General features: G+C 40.2%; 1 protein-coding gene across 5 annotated transcripts in view; it reads left to right on the top strand.

Moving 5' to 3' along the window:
• Positions 1–19,994, top strand: part of FANCD2 (FA complementation group D2) — a 57,769-nt gene that overhangs the window by 21,767 nt on the left and 16,008 nt on the right. For all 5 annotated transcript variants that reach the window (XM_064592476.1, XM_064592478.1, XM_045861850.3 and 2 more), the window contains 15 exons: positions 932–1,042; positions 5,416–5,525; positions 6,366–6,426; positions 7,247–7,366; positions 8,025–8,098; positions 8,380–8,526; positions 9,250–9,350; positions 9,780–9,895; positions 10,906–11,014; positions 11,778–11,888; positions 12,569–12,681; positions 13,874–14,017; positions 16,183–16,299; positions 17,075–17,203; positions 17,564–17,682. In XM_064592476.1, coding sequence (XP_064448546.1) covers positions 932–1,042; positions 5,416–5,525; positions 6,366–6,426; positions 7,247–7,366; positions 8,025–8,098; positions 8,380–8,526; positions 9,250–9,350; positions 9,780–9,895; positions 10,906–11,014; positions 11,778–11,888; positions 12,569–12,681; positions 13,874–14,017; positions 16,183–16,299; positions 17,075–17,203; positions 17,564–17,682 — 1,682 coding nt within the window. The remainder of the gene's footprint in view (positions 1–931; positions 1,043–5,415; positions 5,526–6,365; positions 6,427–7,246; positions 7,367–8,024; positions 8,099–8,379; positions 8,527–9,249; positions 9,351–9,779; positions 9,896–10,905; positions 11,015–11,777; positions 11,889–12,568; positions 12,682–13,873; positions 14,018–16,182; positions 16,300–17,074; positions 17,204–17,563; positions 17,683–19,994) is intronic.

The following is a 19,994-nucleotide window of genomic DNA, read 5'->3' as shown; positions in this document are numbered from 1 at the left end:
GCATTCAGCAAATACTTCTTTGTACCTATGTGCACACTCTATTCTGGGTGCTTTGTATATAAAACTTCGTTCTTGCCTTTGGGATAGTAAAACACATAAACAAGTCACTGTAAATACAACATGAGAAATCTCTAGAAAGATAAAGTGCTATAGATGCACCAGAGCAAGAATAATTAATTTGGTCTAGGAAACTGGGTACTTCTTCAAAGAGTAGATTTGAGTGATTCTTGAAGTTTGGGCATGATTCGATAAGAGAAAATAAAGGAAGTGCATCTAGGCAGAGGACAGTTTAAACAGAAGCAAATTGGCATCCAGGTCCATGGTACGACAAGTAGACTAGCATGGTTGGCAAATGGGACATATGGTGAGAAGTGGTGGGAGGTGAGGCTCGGAAGACATAGGACAGTGTTAGATTATGAAGGCTCTCAAATACCATGCTGAGAAGTTTCAACTTTATTTTGTAGACCGTAGAGAGCTATTACAGGCTTTTCATAGAGAGTTGACATAATCATGTCTGGGCTTTGAAAGGTAACTGTAGGTAATGTTATCCCCATATTAGGGATGAGAAAGCTGAGGTTTTGCCCAATGTTAAAAAGTAACTATTTCCCTTGTGACTGCTTCCACATCTGTAAAGAATGAATAAGTAATTCATGGAGGGGAAGTCGAGAAGGGATGTTATGATAAGGAATATGGTCAGAGATATAACTTTTGGCAGAGTACTGTTTTCACTAAGAGGGAAAGGGTGGAGAAGAAGAATAGGGAGAAGTAGGAGGTATGTTAGGATGACTAACCCTTTGGGCTCTGAGCACAGCTTGAGAGAACTTGAGCTTTTATGGCTATCTGGATGCCTCTTACAAGGATTTTAGTTTTTTTATTTGGTGGAAAAAAGTATTAGTGGCTAAACTTATTGTTGGCATTTTTTTTTCCATAGGGCATTTTAGATTATCTGGATAATATGTCCCCTCAGCAGATACGAAAACTCTTCTATATTCTCAGCACACTGGCATTTAGCAAACAGCATGAAGCCAGCAGTCACATCCAGGTAATAGGCAGTATGTTGAGAAACCTTTAAAACTTTAAACTTCTTTAACTGAAATTCACTGAACAAAATCACTTTAGCCCGTGTACAAATAGAAATCGAGTACACAGCCATGGTCTGAGTACTCATTCGTTTCTTACCACAAACATTAAGTGTCTGTTGTGTACCAAGCATTGAGATGGTAAGTATATTAGACCTTATACCCTCGAGTAGCTTGTCTGTTAATGGGTCTGTAATCAGCTGACTGTGGAACTGAGTAAGAAAAGCTGTTCAGGTTCCATACTGAGTGCTGTGGGTACACAGAGTATTACCTTGTTTCCTAGGGAACATCTACATCTAATGTGCACTTCATCTGGGCTTGCTTTCATTGGTGGACACCATTCACTGAGAAAGTCAGGCAGAGACTAAAACGAGATTACATGGTAATCAGAACTGGTAGCTCTTTTGTATCTTTAGTGCCACCCCGTGGCAGTAATCCATACTGGACTGTGATTTTGAACAACCAACACGTTTTGTTAGTTAAAAAAGGAAAAGAAAAAAAAAAAAAAGGCTAGGTAATATACATACATAGCACAAAATTCAAAAGGCATAAGAAGTGGTGAAAAATAAGTCTCCCCCTTCTCAGTCCTCCGGGCATCTGGTTATCTAAAGGCAATCACTTTCTGAGTTTGTCCTGAGACATTTATAGCTTTCTGAGATGTTCTGAGCATTTACAAATTTGTATTTACCTATATTCCACTCCTTACCCTTTTTTTTTTTTTTAAAGATTTTATTTATTTGACAGAGAGAGACACAGTGAGAAAGGGAACACAAGCAGGGGGAGTGGGAGAGGGAGAAGCAGGCTTCCTGCCAAGCAGGGAGCCCGATTCGGGGCTTGATCCCAGGACCCTGGGATCATGACCTGAGCCGAAGGCAGACACTTTTTTTTTTTTTTTTTTTTATTCTTATGTTAATCCCCATACATTACATCATTAGTTTTAGATGAAGTGTTCCATGATTCATTGTTTGTGCACAACACCCAGTGCTCCATGTAGAATGTGCCCTCCTCAATACCCACCACCAGGCTAACCCATCCTCCCACCCCCCTCCCCTCTAGAACCCTCAGTTTGTTTTTCAGAGTCTATCGTCTCTCATGGTTACTCTACCCCTCCGATTTCCCCCGCGAAGGCAGACACTTAACGACTGAGCCACCTAGGGCCCCTCAATCCTGACCCTTTTGTTCTACATTTTACTTCTTTCATTTAGCAGTATATTTTGGAGATGGCTTCACATCAATAATATAGAGCTACATCATTATTTTATTTTTTAATGATTGTAAAATATGCATAACAAATTTTACTACTTTAACCATTTTTAAGTGGCATTAAGTTCATTAAGAATGTTGTGCAACTCTCACCACTGTCTATATCCAGAACTTTTCGTCATCCCAAACAGAAACTCTACCTATTCAGCAGTAACTCCCCATTTTCCTTCCTCCAGCCCTGGTTACCTCTAATCTATTTCCTGTCTCTGAATTTGCCTGTTCTGGGTACCTCATTTAAATAGTCATATGGCTCAGTTAAGTGTCCAGCTCTTGATTTCAGCTCGGGTCATGATCTCAGGGTTGTGAGATTGAGCCCCGTTTTGGGCTCCATGCTGGGCATGGAACCTGCTTAAGATTCTCTCTCTCGGGGCGCCTGGGTGGCTCAGTCGTTAAGCGTCTGCCTTCGGCTCAGGTCATGATCCCAGGGTCCTGGGATCGAGCCCTGCGTTGGGCTCCCTGCTTAGTGGGAAGCCTGCTTCTCCCTCTCCGACTCCCCCTGCTTGTGTTCCCTCTCTCGCTGTGTCTCTCTCTGTCAAATAAATAATTAAAATCTTTAAAAAAATAAAAAGAGGGCGCCTGGGTGGCTCAGTTGGTTAAGCGACTGCCTTCGGCTCAGGTCATGATCCTGGAGTCCCGGGATCGAGTCCTGCATTGGGCTCCCTGCTCGGCGGGGAGTCTGCTTCTCCCTCTGACCCTAACCCCTCTCATGTGCTCTCTCTCTCAGTCTCTCCCTCTCAAATAAATAAATAAAATCTTTAAAAAAAATAAAAAGATTCTCTCTTCCCCTCTAAAAAATAAAATAATAAAATTTAAATTATAAAAATAGACATGCGATATTTATCCTTTTGTGTTTGGTTTATGTCACTTAGCATTATCTGTTCAGGGTTCATCCATGGTGTAAGATATATCAAACTTCATTCCTTTTTATGGATAACTAGTATTCCATTGTATGTATACACCACATTTAGTTTGTACATTCATTTATTGATGAACACTGGCCTTTTTTCACTTTTTGGCTATTGTGAATCATGCTGCTATGAACACTGGTGTGCAAGTATCTGTTTGAGTCCCTATTTTCAATTCTTTGGGGTCTGTATCTAGGAGTGGAATTGCTGAATCATATGTTTTTGATTCTGTGTTTAACATTTTGAGGAACCACCAAACCATTTTCTGCAGTGGCCTCACCATTTTATGTGCCCATGAACACATTGAGGGCTTCATGGTTTTACATCCTCACCAACACTTATTTTCCATTTCTTAACTGTAACCATTCTACTGGGTGTGAAGTGCTATCTCACTGTGGTTTGCATTTGCATTTCCCTGAAGATTAATAATGCTGAACATCTTAACTATTTGCCAGTTTGTTATTTGAATATCTTATTTGGGAAATTGTCTATTCAAGTCTTTTGTTCATTTTTTATATCAGTTGTTTTTTGTTGTTGATATATAGGGATCCTTTATACTTCCTGGGTATTGTCCCTTATCAGAGACATGATTGGGAAATATTTTCTCCCATTCTATGCATTGTCTTTTCACTCTTTTTTTTTTTTAAAGATTTTATTTATTTATTTATTTATGAGAGACAGAGAGAGAGAGAGAGAGAGAGAGGCAGAGGGAGAAGCAGGCTTCCCGCGGAGCAGGGAGCCCGATGCGGGACTTAATCCCAGGACCCTGGGATCATGACCTGAGCCGAAGTCAGACGCTTAACCGTTGAGCCACCCAGGCGCCCGTCTTTTCACTCTTGATAGTGTCCTTTGATGGAGTTTTGATGACGCCCCAATTTATCTTTTTTTTTTCTTTTGTTGCCTGTGCTTTTGGTGTTATACTTAGGAAAACCATTCCCCAATTCAAAGTCATGAAGATTTTTTCCTTTGTTTTCTTCTAAGAGTCTCACTGTTTTAGCTCTTAAATTTGTGTTGTTGATTCACTTTGAGTTAATTTTTGTATATGGTTAAAGGGCCCAATTTCATTTCGTGTATGTATGGGTATCCAATTTTTTCAGCACCTTTTGTGCGTGGTTTTTTTCAGCACCTTTTATTGAAAAGACTGTACTTTCCCCTTTGAATGGTCTTAGCACCTTTGCAGAAAGTCAGTTGACCATGTGTGTGAGGGTTTATTTCTGGACTCTATCTATTGGTGTATATGTGCTTCCTATGCAGGTGGCACACTTTTTGATTACTGTAGCTTTTGTAGTAATTTTGAAATTGAAAGATTGTAATAATTTCAAAATTGAAATTTGAAAGAACTTTTTTTTTTTTTTCAAGATTGTTTTGGCTATTTGGGGTCCCTTGAAATTCCATATGAATTTTAGCATGAGTTTTTCTCTATCTGTAAAATATTCTGTTGTGATTTTAGTAAGGCTTACAAAGAATGTGCCTGTCACTTTGAGTATTATCATTATGTTAACAATATTAAGTCTTTCAATTCATGAACATGGGATATCTTTCCATTTATTTAGGTCTTCTTTAATATCTTTCAGCATTGTTTTATAGTTTTAATGTACAACACGTCTTTTGCCTCCTTGGTTAATTTACCTAAGTATTTCTTTCTATTTCATTATTTTAGTCGAGCAGCCAACATTACAATAATTCACATATCCTTATCAAGCAAGTATCACAACAATAACAATAATAGCTATTATTTTTGAACATCTGTCTTATGGTTGACACTGTTTTTTTTTTTTTTTTAAAGATTTTATTTGAGAGAGAGAATGAGATAGAGAGAGAGAGCATGAGAGGGGGGAGGGTCAGAGAGAGAAGCAGACTCCCTGCTCAGCAGGGAGCCTAATGCGGGACTCGATCCAGGGACTCCAGGATCATGACCTGAGCCGAAGGCAGTTGCTTAACCAACTGAGCCACCCAGGCGCCCCTGGTTGACACTGTTCTAGGACATTTTTTAATTTGTCTCTCATCCTTACAAAACCTTCCCCATTTTACAGATGAAAAAATTGAGACTCAGAGATGAAATGACTTGCCAAAAGCCACAGTTAGTAAATGATAGCTTCAATATCTGCAGGCTTTTTTGCTGTACTATTCCAGCATCTTCAACCTTCGTTATCATGTCTTTCTTGCAGGATGACATGCACCTGGTGATACGAAAGCAGCTCTCTAGCACCATATTCAAATACAAACTCATTGGTATTATTGGTGCTGTCACCATGGCTGGCATCATGGCGGCAGACAGGTATGCATGGAAATTCTGACTTCCGTGGCTCAAGGTCAGTTAATCAAGTTGCCACCTTACAAATAAAGTGTTATGTTGTGTAGACTTCATTATAATAGTACACATTAAGCCCATAATAAGTAAGCAAATGTTTGTTGCTACTTTTCCATTTTCCCTTCTTATCTTGACTTTATATACCACGTATAATTTTTACAGAATGTGATCTTAATCATCACAGTCTGATGGTTAAAAACTAAGGATTGCTAATAAATAAAGTAATGGAAATGTTTCCACAAAAGGGGAACCATGAACATCCTGGGATGCATTTTTCTGCATTTGTGCCTCTCCCAGGCACTAGACATTACAGATTTCTCCATTGCTGTGGTATTGTCTGGGACATCATGTTTGATGAAAATAAGGCACCTGGTGATAGGAGCATAGAGTTGGGTCTTGATAAGATGTTGCCATTGCAAAATGACATTGGAGTTGAGTTTATGCTCCTTAGAGATAATTTGTTAGGAATTCCTGGGACCTCTGGAGACATTCTTAGAGTCGGCATTAATAATTCATGGAGGCTACATAATGTACTGGTTAAAAGTTCATTCTTTGGAGCTATACCACTTGAGAGCATTAAATGCTTAGAACAATGCCCGGTGCTTGCTCTTACGATTATTACTAATTTAGTGTGCCCTTTAAAAAAATTAGAGCCATTGTTTGCTCTAATCCACATTTTGTAAATAGTCCTCTGTGCCTTTGTGCACTTTTATCTCCACCCACATCCCAGGGGTGGCAGGATTCATACACTTATTGCTAGTTCTTAGAAAATTTTATAAAAGTGAAACTAAAATTCCTTATTTTTAGAAGTAGATCTTCAAATCTGACCCAAGGGAGAACAGACTTGAGCACTGAACAGTACACACAGGTGAGTTCTTGTAATGTCGTTGGGTATGTTTATGAATAACTGAGGAATTGCTTCTGGTTACTATCAGTTTACCAGAAAGAGTGCTTTTTTTTTTTTTTCAAAATAATGTTTTCCTGGCTGGCATGAGTTACATTTATTTCTGTATTTGTCTAACCTCCTTAATTAAACTGTGAGTTCCTAGAGAGCAAGAAAAGAGAGCTATGTTTGTAGAATAGGAGATTGACTGGAGCATAGGGAAGAGTAAGCCTATAATTGGAGAGTTAGAGATAAAGCTAGTCCAGAGGTAGAAAAGGGAGGGCCTTGAATGTGAATCAAGACATTTCAATTTAATTTTTTACTTAGCGATAGTCTTTAAGGGTTTCTTAGCATAGACATGACTTAATCAAAGCTTTGCTTTAGAAAAATTAATCCAGGGGAGCCTGGGTGGCTCAGTTGATTAAGCGTCTGATTCTTGATTTTGGCTCAAGTCATTATCTCAGGGTCATGAGATCGAGCCCCACATTGGGCTCTGTGTGAGTATGGAGCCTATTTGAGATTCTTTCTCTCTCTCTCTTTCAAAATAAAATAAAATAAAATAAAAGTATTTGTGAAAGTATTTGTAAAAAACAAATTAATCCAGTTGTGTGTGTCTGATGGATTGGAGAAGAGATATTAGAAAGAGATGGGCTTGTCAGGAAGCTCAAGTAAACCTCAGGTGAGTGGTAGTAAGAGCTTTGGCAGTGAAATTGGAAGGAAAAATTTACTACTGAATGGATTGAACGGTGTTTAGGAAACGTTGGCAGCCCAGAGAAAGCCCACTCTTTCTCTTTGGCTGCTCCAGGTGACCTCCTTGCTGCAGTTGGTTCATTCCTGCAGTGAGCAGTCTCCCCAGGCTTCTGCACTTTATTATGATGAATTTGCTAATCTTATCCAAGGGGGAAAGCTGGCTCCAAAAGCCCTGGTAAGTCCCAATATCTTTTCTTAAAGCAGCAAAGCATGAGAACTGCTTTTTACTCCTATTCTTCCAGCCCTTCTGTCTGTTGCAGTGCAAAAATAGATCATCCTGTGAGCTCTCCCATATTCTAGCTGGGAAGGCTGTTCTGACTTGCCCTACTCCAGGCCTCACCTCTGAGGCCTCCTTCATATAATAATAACAATAATAATAGTAATGATGAGGATGATGATAGTACTGTTGATGTTGATAGCCACTATGTATTCTCTGCCAGGCACTGTGTTAAGCATTTTTCATGTATTATGTGTTTTCTACTTCATAATAATGGGGTACGTAATATTGTTATTCTCTTCTTAGAAATGAGGAAACTGGGGGACGCCTGGGCGGCTCAGTCGGTTAAGCGGCTGCCTTCAGCTCAGGTCATGATCCTGCTCAGTGGGGAGTCTGCTTCCCCCCTCCCCCCCTCTGCCCCTCCCCTGCTCGTGCTCGCTCTCTCACTCTGTTGCTCTCTCCAAGTAAATAAATAAAATCTTAAAAAAAAAAAAAAAGAAATGAGGAAAGTAAGGCTTAGAAAGGGTAATAGTTTGTCTAGGGCTCTATAGCAAGTACACCCTTACCTATACAGCCTTTTTGTTTGTTTGTTTGTTTGCTTGCTTGCTTCCCGAAGGAATGGGTTGGGCAGACCATCTTCAATGATTTCCAGGATGCCTTTGTGGTGGATTTCTGTGTTTTTGCAGAAGGGTAAGTACTGTATACCCACTAACTTGATTGTACTGGTGAAGAAATTATGTCAATAGTTGGTACAGACATCAGAATGCTCTTGACCTCAGCTAAGTCTGGCCCAATCCCACAGCTTCTTTCCTCCCAACACCCAAAACCCCAGTTCCAGAATTCCTGTAAGCTTCCACTTATTCTTTCTCTTTCTCATTTCTTCTCATAAGAGGGAAGATTGGTTTGTTCTAGTGGTTTCCCGCATAGATGTGTATACCCTTGGGGCATCAAATTCTGGGTTCTCTCCACAGTGACTATCCATTTCCTGTGAAAGCTCTCTACGGACTAGAAGAATATAGTAGTCGCGATGGGATTGTCATCAACCTCCTGCCACTGTTGTTCTCTCAGGACTTTGCAAAAGATGGGGGTAGAATGACTTCAAAGGAATCAGACCAAAAGTCAGTGTACTTTTCTCTTTTTTAAAACTTCTTTTGCTGTTTTGAGTGTTCATGGGGTATTCCACACTTCTTGCAGTTTGTTGAGAATTTGATGGAAAAGGTTTCTGGGGCACCTGGGTGCCTTAGTCAGTTAAGCATCTACCTTTGACTCAGGTCATGATCCCAGGGTCCTGGGATCGAGCCCCCCATCTGGCTCCCTGCTTGATGGGGAGCCTGCATCTCCCTCTCCCTCTGTCTCTCCCCCAGCTCATTCTCTCTCAAGTAAATAAATAAGATCTTTTCAAGGGGGGAGTGGTTTTCTCCTAAGACAGGTGGTATTTGGAGGGGTTAGCTAGAATGGGTCAGATTCCTTGTTTTTTCTTGGACCCTGTGGTTGGGGTTTGCATTGCCTAAGGACATCCAACAAGTATTCTGTGAGGCTATTTTCATTTCTGTTCCTTTCTCCCTCCCATGAACATACTTGTCTGCCTCTGCCACTCTCCTTCCCTCCTTCCATCTTATTTCTGCTTCTCTTAACTCATGGATATTCACTCTACACAGCCTCTGCCTTCCTCCAGGTTAGTTCATTTTATTTGCTGAGCATCCATTAAGTTCCTTGTCATGTATTCTTAAAAGTAGACATTTATTTTGGGTAAAACTCTTTAATTGTAGGGTTGGGTTCCCTATAAACATGGACTAATGTGCCTATAAAGTATTGTTTAGAAATGGATTTTTCCTTCCCAGATTGGTGTCTCCGTTGTGCCTGGCTCCCTATTTCCGGTTACTGAGACTTTGTGTGGAGAAACAACATAATGGAAACTTGGAGGAGATTGATGGTTTATTAGGTATAGGATGAAGTTATCAGATCCTTTCTTCTTTGTAACCGTTCTTTGATAATGTTAGGGAAGGAAAAAAACAGTATATTGTGTGTGTGGGAAGGAATTTTCTAACTTCACAGAGTAGAATAGCAGTAGTAATGGAATTCCAAAGACAAAATAATAACATACAGATTTCTATCATGTTGACAAGTCAGTCATCATCATAGTTCCTTGTTGCTTTCTGGTCCTCACATCTAGTTTTGCAAAGACTTCTTAATTATATGTAATGATTACTACGTGATATGGTGGTAATTTTGAGACAATCAAAGCTTGACCTTCAAATACAAGTTAAAGGGAAAAGTAAGTAGAAGGAGAGGTAGATAGCTCTAGGGGTAGCATCCAGGTTCTGTTGACTTGAAATAAAGGGAGTTAGAAATGTTTGTTCTTCTCTTTCAGATTGTCCTATATTCCTCACTGATTTGGATCCTGGAGAGAGGCTGGAGTCCATGTCTGTTAAAGAGCATTCATTCATGTGTTCACTCATATTTCTTACTCTTAACTGGTTCCGAGAGGTAAGCAGAGTTACTAGGACATTTCACCTGTTGTCTGTAGTTCTTGTTGAAAGGAAACTATTTCCTCGTACTCCTGGGACTCTCTAAAAAGTCTCCACTAAGCACTAACCGCTGTGAGCTTCTCCAGCTGTTATGTCCCAATTCTTCCCAATTATATGACCTTTTGATATAGCCAAATCAAAATACTTAGACTTCACTTAAATGTTGTTCATGCTTTACTACTTCAAGCCTTTTTGTTGTATTCTTCCTTTTGCCTGGAATAAACTCACCTTCTCCACTGTGAAGATACAGTTCAGCCTTGCATAGGTATTCACTTAATGTTTCAATTCAGTGAGATCAAGTGAGTGATGGTTTTCCCCTTCCTTTGGAATATATTGTGCTTAATGAAATGCACAATAATGATATGTGATGAAAATGACATTTTCTTACATTTATATCTCACTTCCTTTCTCATGCATATTATTTCTGAGAATGTTCGCTTAAATCATCTCTTCTTATCTTCACAATTATATTCTGATGTAGGCAGGACAGGTATTATCCTTGTTTTATACCATTCAGTGGGAGAAACAGCACAAAATCAGTAAATATAATCAAGCACATACATTGTGCAAAATGCTGGGCTTCTTTCTTTATTTACAGTATTTAATCCATATAACAACTGCATTCTCATTTTATAGTTGTCTCATTTTATGGTTGAAGAAGTAGAAACTCAGAAAGGCTAATAATGACTTGGCCAGGGTCACACAGCTAGTAAGTAGCAGAATAGGACTTGTTTCATCAAAGTGTGTGCTCTCTAGTCACTGTGCTATTCTACTTGTTACTTAACTAGAAATCAGTAGAACTAGGATTAAAAGTCAGATCGCCTATATTGGCCCAGGGCTTTTTTTCTTCCTCTATAGTACCTTGCTGAGAACACCTTTACATTACAGATTAACTCACAGATCCTGCGACTGAATGGCATTGAAATTGGAACCATTTGAAGTCTGAGAATATAATTTGTACTTTTCCAGGTTGTAAATGCCTTCTGCCAGCAAACATCCCCTGAGATGAAGGGGAAGGTGCTCACCCGGTTAAAGCATGTTGTGGAGCTTCAGAGGATCCTGGAAAAATACTTGGCAGGTTAGGAGTGTCTTATTATGGTACCTTTGCCAGGATGGCAGGGAGGAGATAAAGAACTTTACTTTTAAGCCAAGCTCACTGATAGCCATCCCCTACTCATCTGGGATAAGAAAATGTTTGCTCAACAAAACAAAACAAAACAAAACAACATCCATTTTCCTCCCATTGTTACCTTCAAGAAATCTTGCTGCTTAAGAAAATAAAAAATGGAAAGCATTGGTTGGGCTTTTGTAAAGTAACTTTTCTTCTTTAGAAGTCAAACTTTCAGTGTCCTTTGCTTTCCTGAATATAGTTATGAACCAGGAGTAAAGCTGACAGGTCTCTTAATACCTTCTGACTATTAAATAAACTTGTTTTAAAGTGCTAGGTAGATTCTCTGGGGAAAACATAGAGCCTCCCTCAGGCCCTCATCTAAGTAATTGTGTATAAAACAAAGTACTGTGTGACCAAATACTAATATCTTTAGATTTGAAATAAGGGTTAGTTTATTTTTAGTCCTTACCTGCTTGGATATTTTTTTATATCATTATTTAGAATGATTTTATCTTAATTGGTCATAATCATTTAATATGATATTCCTGTAAGTCATCTCTGATCATTTTGCTATGCCAAAACAGTTCATGTCAGGTAACTTGAATGTATCTTACAGACATTCAGCCATACTTGGTAGTTCTGAAAATTAATTTTTAGCCAATCAGGTGATGCATTCTAACAGTGATATGTGGTTGGTATATATTGAGCTTCTGTCTCCTCTCTTTTCCAGTCACCCCAGACTATGTTCCTCCCCTTGCAAACTTTGACTTGGAAACTTTAGATGTAACACCTCCTACTACTGCTGCTATTTCAGCAAAAATCAGAAAACAAGGAAAGATAGGTATGTTCTCTTCTTCTGTGTCTCCATAGGAGCAACACTGAAATAATATAAGAGGTCATATGCAGGGCGCCTGGGTGGCTCAGTTGGTTAAGCGACTGCCTTCGGCTCAGGTCATGATCCTGAGTCCCAGAATCGAGTCCCGCATCAGGCTCCCTGCTCGGCAGGGAGTCTGCTTCTCCCTCTGACCCTCCCCCTCTCATGTGCTCTCTCTCTCATTCTCTCTCTGTCAAATAAATAAATTAAAAAATCCTTAAAAAAAAAAAAGACTGGGGTGCCTGGGTGGCTCAGCCGTTTAGCGTCTGCCTTTGGCTCAGGTCATTATCCCAGGGTCCTGGGATCAAGCTCCGCATCGGGCTCCTTGCTCAGCAGGGAAGCCTGCTTCTCCCTCTCCCACTCCCCCTGCTTGTGTTCCCTCTCTCGCTGTCTCTCTCTCTCTGTCAAAAAATAAATAAAAATTAAAAAAAAAAAAAGAGGTCATGCACCAAGGCATCAGTAACTGGAGAGATGATGTCATTGAACTCTTTCTTTGGCAAGGTTATAAAATGAATTATAATGTAGGGTTATAAAATTACCTCCTCTACCCCTCGGTAGTCTTCAGCAGGTTGTTTTCTGAAGGCAGTGATATTTAACAAACATGATTATTGATTACTTGAGTCACTTTTCTGTTTTTGAAACAAAAGGAGGAAGGAAACAGAAAGCAGATGGCAGCAAAACATCCTCGCCTGACACACTTTCAAAGGAGGATAGTTCAGAATGTGACCCTACACCATCTAATAGAAGCAAGCTGGAAAAGGTACTGGAATGATGGGTTTCCATGAAGGTTGTGTGACAGCCCAGTAAGATTAACAGGGGATCAGCATCATACTCTGCATTTTACAGAGAGAAAAATTAGAGAAGAGAGAGGCAAACGAACTCTCCTCCGCTTTGGGGCGATTTTCACAGTAGCAGAGTTAGGGTTAGACTCCAAGTCCTTATCACTAGCACACACTGTTTTTTCTAGTCATTTTCTTGAATGTGTCACTCCCTTTTTTATATCCCAGCAGTACTTTGAATTCTCTCTTGTAGCATTAACAAATTTTGTTTTGGGACCTAGTTTTAAATGTACTGCTTTTAGCCTCTTTCCCCCTCTGATCCCAGATTATCAACTTCTCAATGAAGTGAGATAGCATGAAATGCTTTGGACAGTTTCTGATAATCAGTAAACAGTAGTTCCTTTTTCCTGTAAGTCTACCAATCACAGAATAGGTTATATGTTTGTGAAATTGCCTAATTCACATGAATCCCAATTATTTCTGTTTTTTTGGCTACTACTTATTGTGTATTATGTATAGCTCCTGTAATCGCCTAAAAACCCAAGATTGGTAGTAATACTTACATTTAATAGGTAAGGAAACTAAGACCCAGAAAGGGTAAGTGACTTGCCCAAGGTCACACAGTTAATAAGGCTTGAGCAAGGGTTTGAAGCCAGACCTGTTTTGTGCCACAGCTCATTGTTTTCTCTACCATGCCATAACACCTTGGTTTGTCTAGTAGTTCATACTTAAGTGGAAACCAACCAAGGGTCTTGATATGTGACCCATATCTCAATTTTAAATTAGGTGCTTTTGTCTCAGGAATATTTAGGGACTTAGGTGAAAGGAAGGCGGTGATTTGCTAAAAAAAAGTAACTTCTGGGCGCCTGGGTGGCTCAGTTGGTTAAGCGACTGCCTTCGGCTCAGGTCATGATCCTGGAGTCCCGGGATCGAGTCCCGCATCGGGCTCCCTGCTCGGCAAGGAGTCTGCTTCTCCCTCTGACCTTCCTCCTTCTCATGCTCTCTGTCTCTCATTCTCTCTCTCTCAAATAAATAAATAAAATCTTAAAAAAAAAAAAAAAAAAAAGTAACTTCTGCATAAAATGAATGCATAATTGTACTTTGAGGTCTTTCTGAAAAATCAGGTTAATATTGTCCTTATTATTCTGTTGGTTGCTGCTGCTTTCTCCCCAGGAGTTCAAAGGGAAAGAAGAAAAGACATCAGTGTCACTACAGAATTACCACGCTTTTTTCCGAGAACTGGACATTGAGGTCTTCTCTGTTATGCGTTGTGGGCTTGTGACCAAGTTCATCCTAGATACTGAAATGCACACTGAAGTAAGTCACAGAGCTGAGATCCTAGAATTGAATCTTGTTTCAGAAAATTTCTCAGCCCAGGGTGCCTGGGTGGCGCAGTTGGTTAAGCATCTGACTCTTGGTTTCAGCTTGGGTTGCAATCTCAGAGTCATGAAGTCAGCCCCAAGTCTGGCTCAGCACAGAGTCTGCTTGGGATTCGCTCTCCCTCTCTCCGCCCCTCCTACTCGTGCTTGCACGCTCTGTCTCTCTCTCTCTCTCTCGCTCTTGTTCTCAAATAAATAAGTCTTTGAAAAAAAAATTTCTCAGCTCTATTCTTATTGTAAAAAGAACACCATGGCATTAAGAGAAGGTGGACTCTGGCTTCCAGAGCTTTTATATATAGTGAAAGTAATGATAAATAATCATCCTCATCATCTTTTTTTTTTTAAGGTAAGCAACCTATTTATTTATTCATTTATTTATTATTAAAGTAAGCTCTAGGCCCAACATGGGGCTTGAACTCATGACCTTAAGATCAAGAGTCACATGCTTGGGATGCCTGGGTTGCTCAGTCGGTTAAGCATGTGACTTCAGCTCAGGTCATGATCCCGGGGTCCTGGGATTGAGCCCCATGTCGGGGCTCCCCGCTCAGCGGAGCGTCTACTTTTCCCTCTCCCAGTCATGCTCTGTCTCTCTCTTTCGAATAAATAAATAAAATCTTAAAAAAAAAAAAAAGTCACACGGTCTACTGACTGAGCCACCCAGGTGCCCCCATCATCATCTCGATGTTTAAATAAATATAATTTTTTTACAATGTATTAGACATTATGAAAGATCATGCCAATGATATGATCCTTATTTTAGTTTACTACTAATAACTATTTAGATTACTCTTGTAGAGCAGCGCTGTTCTGGTTTATAGAGGTTAATGCTGTTTTCGCTGTTTCATGATGTTTGTTTAGCATCCATCAGATGTTTATCCAGGCCTTTTTTATGTGTTACACTAATCTAGACATTGGCAGTGCACTAGTGCATACAGCATGATGCTAGCCTTCAAATAGCTCATAATCTAATAAAGGAAGCAGACATAACTAGCAGTATGTGCTATATCGAAGGTCTGAACCAAGTACCAGTGAAACTCTGAGGAGAGAATGGTATTTATAATGAAATTGGAAGTGGAGCACATTTTCACAGAAGAGGTAACTTTTGATAGGGATTTCACCAGAGTAGTTTCTTCAGGTTAAAAAAAGAGAGAGAGGGGCGCTGGATGGCTCAGTCATTAGAGCATGCAACTCTGGATCTCCTGGTCCTGAGTTCAAGCCCCACTTTGGGCCTAGAGCTTATTTTAAAATAAATAAATAAAATAAAAAAGTAAAAATTAAAAAGAAATATCATGGAATTTACTATAAATTTTTTTATAAGAATGTAAGCTCCTTCACAGTAAAGATAGTATCTACCCTCCCACCCTACCCCAATCTTTCTACATCCGCTTGGAGATTCTCCATAAATGTTTATTGTGTAAACAGTTTGAAATGAGATTGCATTTGGCTCATTCTGCTTCTGGTAGTGTTATACCTTTTTAGGGACCCAGCATGGAGTTAATAGTAGCAAAACATTAAGGGAAAGAATATATGAAAGGATTATTTAATGAACAGAGAAAAGCAAAATTCCCTTGAATTAGTCCTTTTTTATCCTAGGGTACTTAGGAAGTGCACCTCAAGTCCACAGCTGGAAGGATACACAGAGACATTTACTTCTAGAGAAAAAGTATGTCTTGGGATGCCTGGCTGGCTCAGTCGCTTAAGCGTTAAGCATCTGCCTTCGGCGCTCGGGTCATGATCCCAGGGTCCTTGCTCAGCGGGAAGCCTGCTTCTCCCTCTGCCCCTCCCCCTGCTTGTGCTCTTTCTCTCTCTCTCTGACAAATAAATAAAATCTTTAAAAAAAAAGAAAGAAAAGTATGTTTTCTAAAACTATACTCACTTGGATTCCTATTTTAATAATTTGAAATTGGTTTTACTTTGGGAGTGCTTGACTTTTTGATTCGTTGACAGAGCACAACAGCCATTTATATGAGGTGGGGAAATTTCCCCCTTTTTTGGGAATGGTCAGATTCTTCACCCACTGGGAAGAGTAAACCTGAAATGTGCTCCTTCAAAAAGATAGCGAGGATATGCTTGGAATTATCCTTTCTTTCCTCCTTGTGACAGGCTACGGAAATTGTGCAACTTCAGCCTCCTGAGCTGCTTTTCTTGCTGGAAGATCTCTCCCAGAAACTGGAGAATATGCTGACACCCTCTTTTGCCAGGAGAATCCCCTTCCTCAAGGTTAGTATAGGCAGAAGCACAAGCCCTGGCCTTAATGAATTTGGAAACCAGGAGGTCTTAATGAATAAGTTATCACTTTCTCTGGCATTATGCTTGGGTCACTGGGTAGCATGGTGGCAGCCTCATTTCTAGAGCCCATTCACCTTGCTTTAGAAAGGAACTCTGAAACAGAGAAATAAAAAAAGCCACCCCAAACAGGCTGTGTATTTCTAAATGCCCTGAGCATTCCTGAATCCTGTTCTTAATTTGGATTTTGCTTTTAAAAGCCTTCCAAACTGAACCCGTGCCCAAGCCTCAGTGTAGTAGTAGTTGGCTATCTAGAGAAGGCCAGAACCGCATATGTGTATATAATGTACAAATGTGCATGTAGCATCTGGTGAAGCAGTGGAATGATGCTAACAACAGAACGTGAAAGTTTTAGGTGTAAACATTTAAACATTAATATATCCAGTTGTTTGATTTTTTTTTTGTACTCACTATTTGCTCGATGTTTTTATCAGCCTAAATGATTTCTATTTTTGTGTGCGCTTTATCTCATTAGTAATTATGGGTCTGTACTTCTCAGTCAAACATTTTGTACTCTATAAAAGCCAGTCTCTTGGTAATTTGAAGATGGGGCAAGATCCCTCTGTCAGAATAGAGTTTTAGGCAAGCAACCAATTTCTTCTCTCAACTCCTGCCTTGTGACCCAGGTCTGACTAAACTCCTTAACAAATTCTGTTTCAGAGAAGCTATACAGCGGTTTCTTCCCCCAGTAACTCTGAATTTATTATAGAGTAAAGGAAACCGGAATATTGGATTCTCACATCTCCATCAGCGATCTGCCCAAGAAATTGCTCATAGTATTGTTCAGCTGCTAGCTCCAATGTGTAACCATCTGGAGAACATTCACAACTATTTTCAGGTCAGCAGCCTATCTTATATAGAAATTTAGAAATTACTGGGATGCCTAGGTGGCTTAGTTCGTTGAGTGTCTGACTCTTGGTTTCGGCTCAGGTCATGATCTCATGGGTCCTGGGATTGGCTTGCATAGGGTTCTGCGCTCGGTAGGGAATCTGCTTGAAGAATCTGTCCCTCTGCCCTCCCCCAACTCTCATGCGTACGTGTGCTCTCTCTTTCTCAAATGGGTAAATAAATCTTTAAAAAAAAAAAAAATTAGAAATTACTAAGTGAATAAGAGATTTCATTTTTGGCTGAGAAATATTGAAGGAAAAGTGAGGGCAATTGCTGAAACAACTGTCCTAAAAGCATTTTTCCTTTTTAGTGCTTAGCTGCTGAGAACCATGGTGTAGTTGATGGCCCAAGAATGAAAGTTCAGGAGTACCACATAATGTCTTCATGCTATCAGAGGCTACTGCAGATTTTTCATGGGCTTTTTGCTTGGTGAGTAAGTGGCAGATGTGGTAGGTAGAAATAATCAAGTATGCACTTGCTTTTATTTGGCAGTCACCAAGGCACTGAGGTAAAGAAGAAGGAAAAGACTCCGAAAGTCTTATGTAAATATGGTACTTGTTCTTTTTGAAGTGTTCTTGTCTGCATCATTTTGTTTGATGTTGTACCCTCTGTGTCTTACATGGCAATGATTTTAACTTGTTTGAAAATTAGGTGACTTGATATTGGCTAACCTGTAACAGATTGGGCCATCTGATTCTTAACCGTGTTTCCGTGGCAGCCTGTCCATAATAACACTGGAGAGACTTTTACTTAAGAAATTGTTACTGGGGCACCTGACTGGCTCTTGATCTCAGGGTTGTGAGTTGGAGTCCCACACTAAGTGTAGAGATTACTTAAAAATAAAATCTTTTAAAAATGTTGTTAACTGAACAACTTGTAGATAAATTTCAGATTATATGTTAAAGAGCTGAATACATTTTGAGCTGGGGTATCTTGAGATACTTTGTGGAAACAATGGGATTTCATAGGGCCCTGAAGGATAGATGGCATTTGGGAGGTAGCGGAAGGGTCGGGAAGGCGTGGCATGGGTGAAAGTAGAAATGAGGGAGATGTGTCCTTTAAATGCTTTTGTTCTTCAAGGCTGGGCTCTGGCTCCTCTCTTATGCAGGTTTTCTGGGCAGTCTCACCCAAGCTTAAATTTGTGCTGAAATTTATGTTCTGAGTTACAGGCATTTATATCCAACTGCCTACTCAACACTTCCTTAGATGTGTCATTGACACCTCAGACACATCCCATCCAAAATGGAATGTATCACCCTCACCACAGCTCCTTCAGCTTTGCCGGGCTACGTAAATGGTACCACCAGTGTCTGAGCCAGAAACCAGCAGTTGTTCTTTGTCCCTTTCTCTACCCACTACCTTTTCTCTCTCCCACATCAGATCCCCAGATCCTGTTAATTTTATCTTTTAAATAACATCTAAGTAGCCATCTGTTGCTCTCCTGCTGCACTGCTTTGAGACTCCCATCATCTCACCTGGATGAGATTAGTTTCACAGTTGGTCTCTGCCTCCAGTTACCTCCCTCAGTCCCTTCTTCACATAGTGGTCAGTGGTCTTCCCATTGCAAACCCAATCTTATCCTGTCCCAACTTTGGTTCTGGTTGTCCTTAGATTTTTCTTGAGTTCAGTCTTTTCCCTAGCTTCTAAGGCCTTTTATTATCTGGCTCCTGCTCTTCCACTCATCTTACATTATGCCCTCCAGCTATATGCTGAATTGCTTTCAGTACCCTTTACTGCTTTCACCTGGAAGACTTCACACATAGTCATTCTTCTACCTGGATCCCCACCCTCCTTGATCACCAGTCTTTTCTTTTTTAATTTTTTATTGTTATGTTAATCACCATACATCATTAGTTTTTGATGTTCCATGATTCATTGTTTGTGCATAACACCCAGTGCTCCATGCAGAATGTGCCCTCCTCAATACCCACCACCAGGCTAACCCATCCTCCCACCCCCCTCCCCTCTAGAACCCTCAGTTTGTTTTTCAGAGTCTATCGTCTCTCATGGTTCGTCTCCCCCTCCGATTTCCCCCCCCCATTCTTCCCCTCCTGCTATCTTCTTCTTTTTTTTTTCTTAACATATATTGCATTATTTGTTTCAGAGGTACAGATCTCTGATTCAACAGTCTTGCACAATTCACAGCGCTCACCATAGCGCTCACCTCCCCAGTGTCTATCACCCAGCCACCCCACCCCCCACTCCAGCAACCCTCAGTTTGTTTCCTGAGATTAAGAATTCTTCATATCAGTGAGGTCATATGATACATGTCTTTCTCTGATTGACTTATTTCGCTCAGCATAACACCCTCCAGTTCCAACCACATCATTGCAAATGGCAAGATCTCATTCCTTTTGATGGCTGCATAATATTCCATTGTATATATATACCACATCTTCTTTATCCATTCATCTGTCGATAGACATCTTGGCTCTTTCCACAGTTTGGCTATTGTGGACATTGCTGCTATAAACATCGGGGTGCACGTACCCCTTCGGATCACTACATTTGTATCTTTGGGGTAAATGCCCAGTAGTGCAATTGCTGGATCGTATGGTAGCTCTATTTTGAACTTTTTGAGGAACCACCATACTGTTTTCCAGAGTGGTTGCACCAGCTTGCATTCCCACCAACAGTGTAGGAGGGTTCCCCTTTCTCCGCATCCCCGCCAACATCTGTCGTTTCCTGACTTGTTAATTTTAGCCATTCTGACTTCACCAGTCTTTTCTAACTCATCTCTG

The sequence above is a fragment of the Mirounga angustirostris genome, unplaced genomic scaffold, assembly GCF_029215605.1.
Source record: "Mirounga angustirostris isolate CCGP_5_RB_7025 unplaced genomic scaffold, mMirAng1.0.hap1 SCAF_1, whole genome shotgun sequence".
NCBI classification, from domain to species: Eukaryota; Metazoa; Chordata; class Mammalia; order Carnivora; family Phocidae; genus Mirounga; species Mirounga angustirostris.
This window is presented reverse-complemented; position numbering and strand designations above follow the sequence as displayed.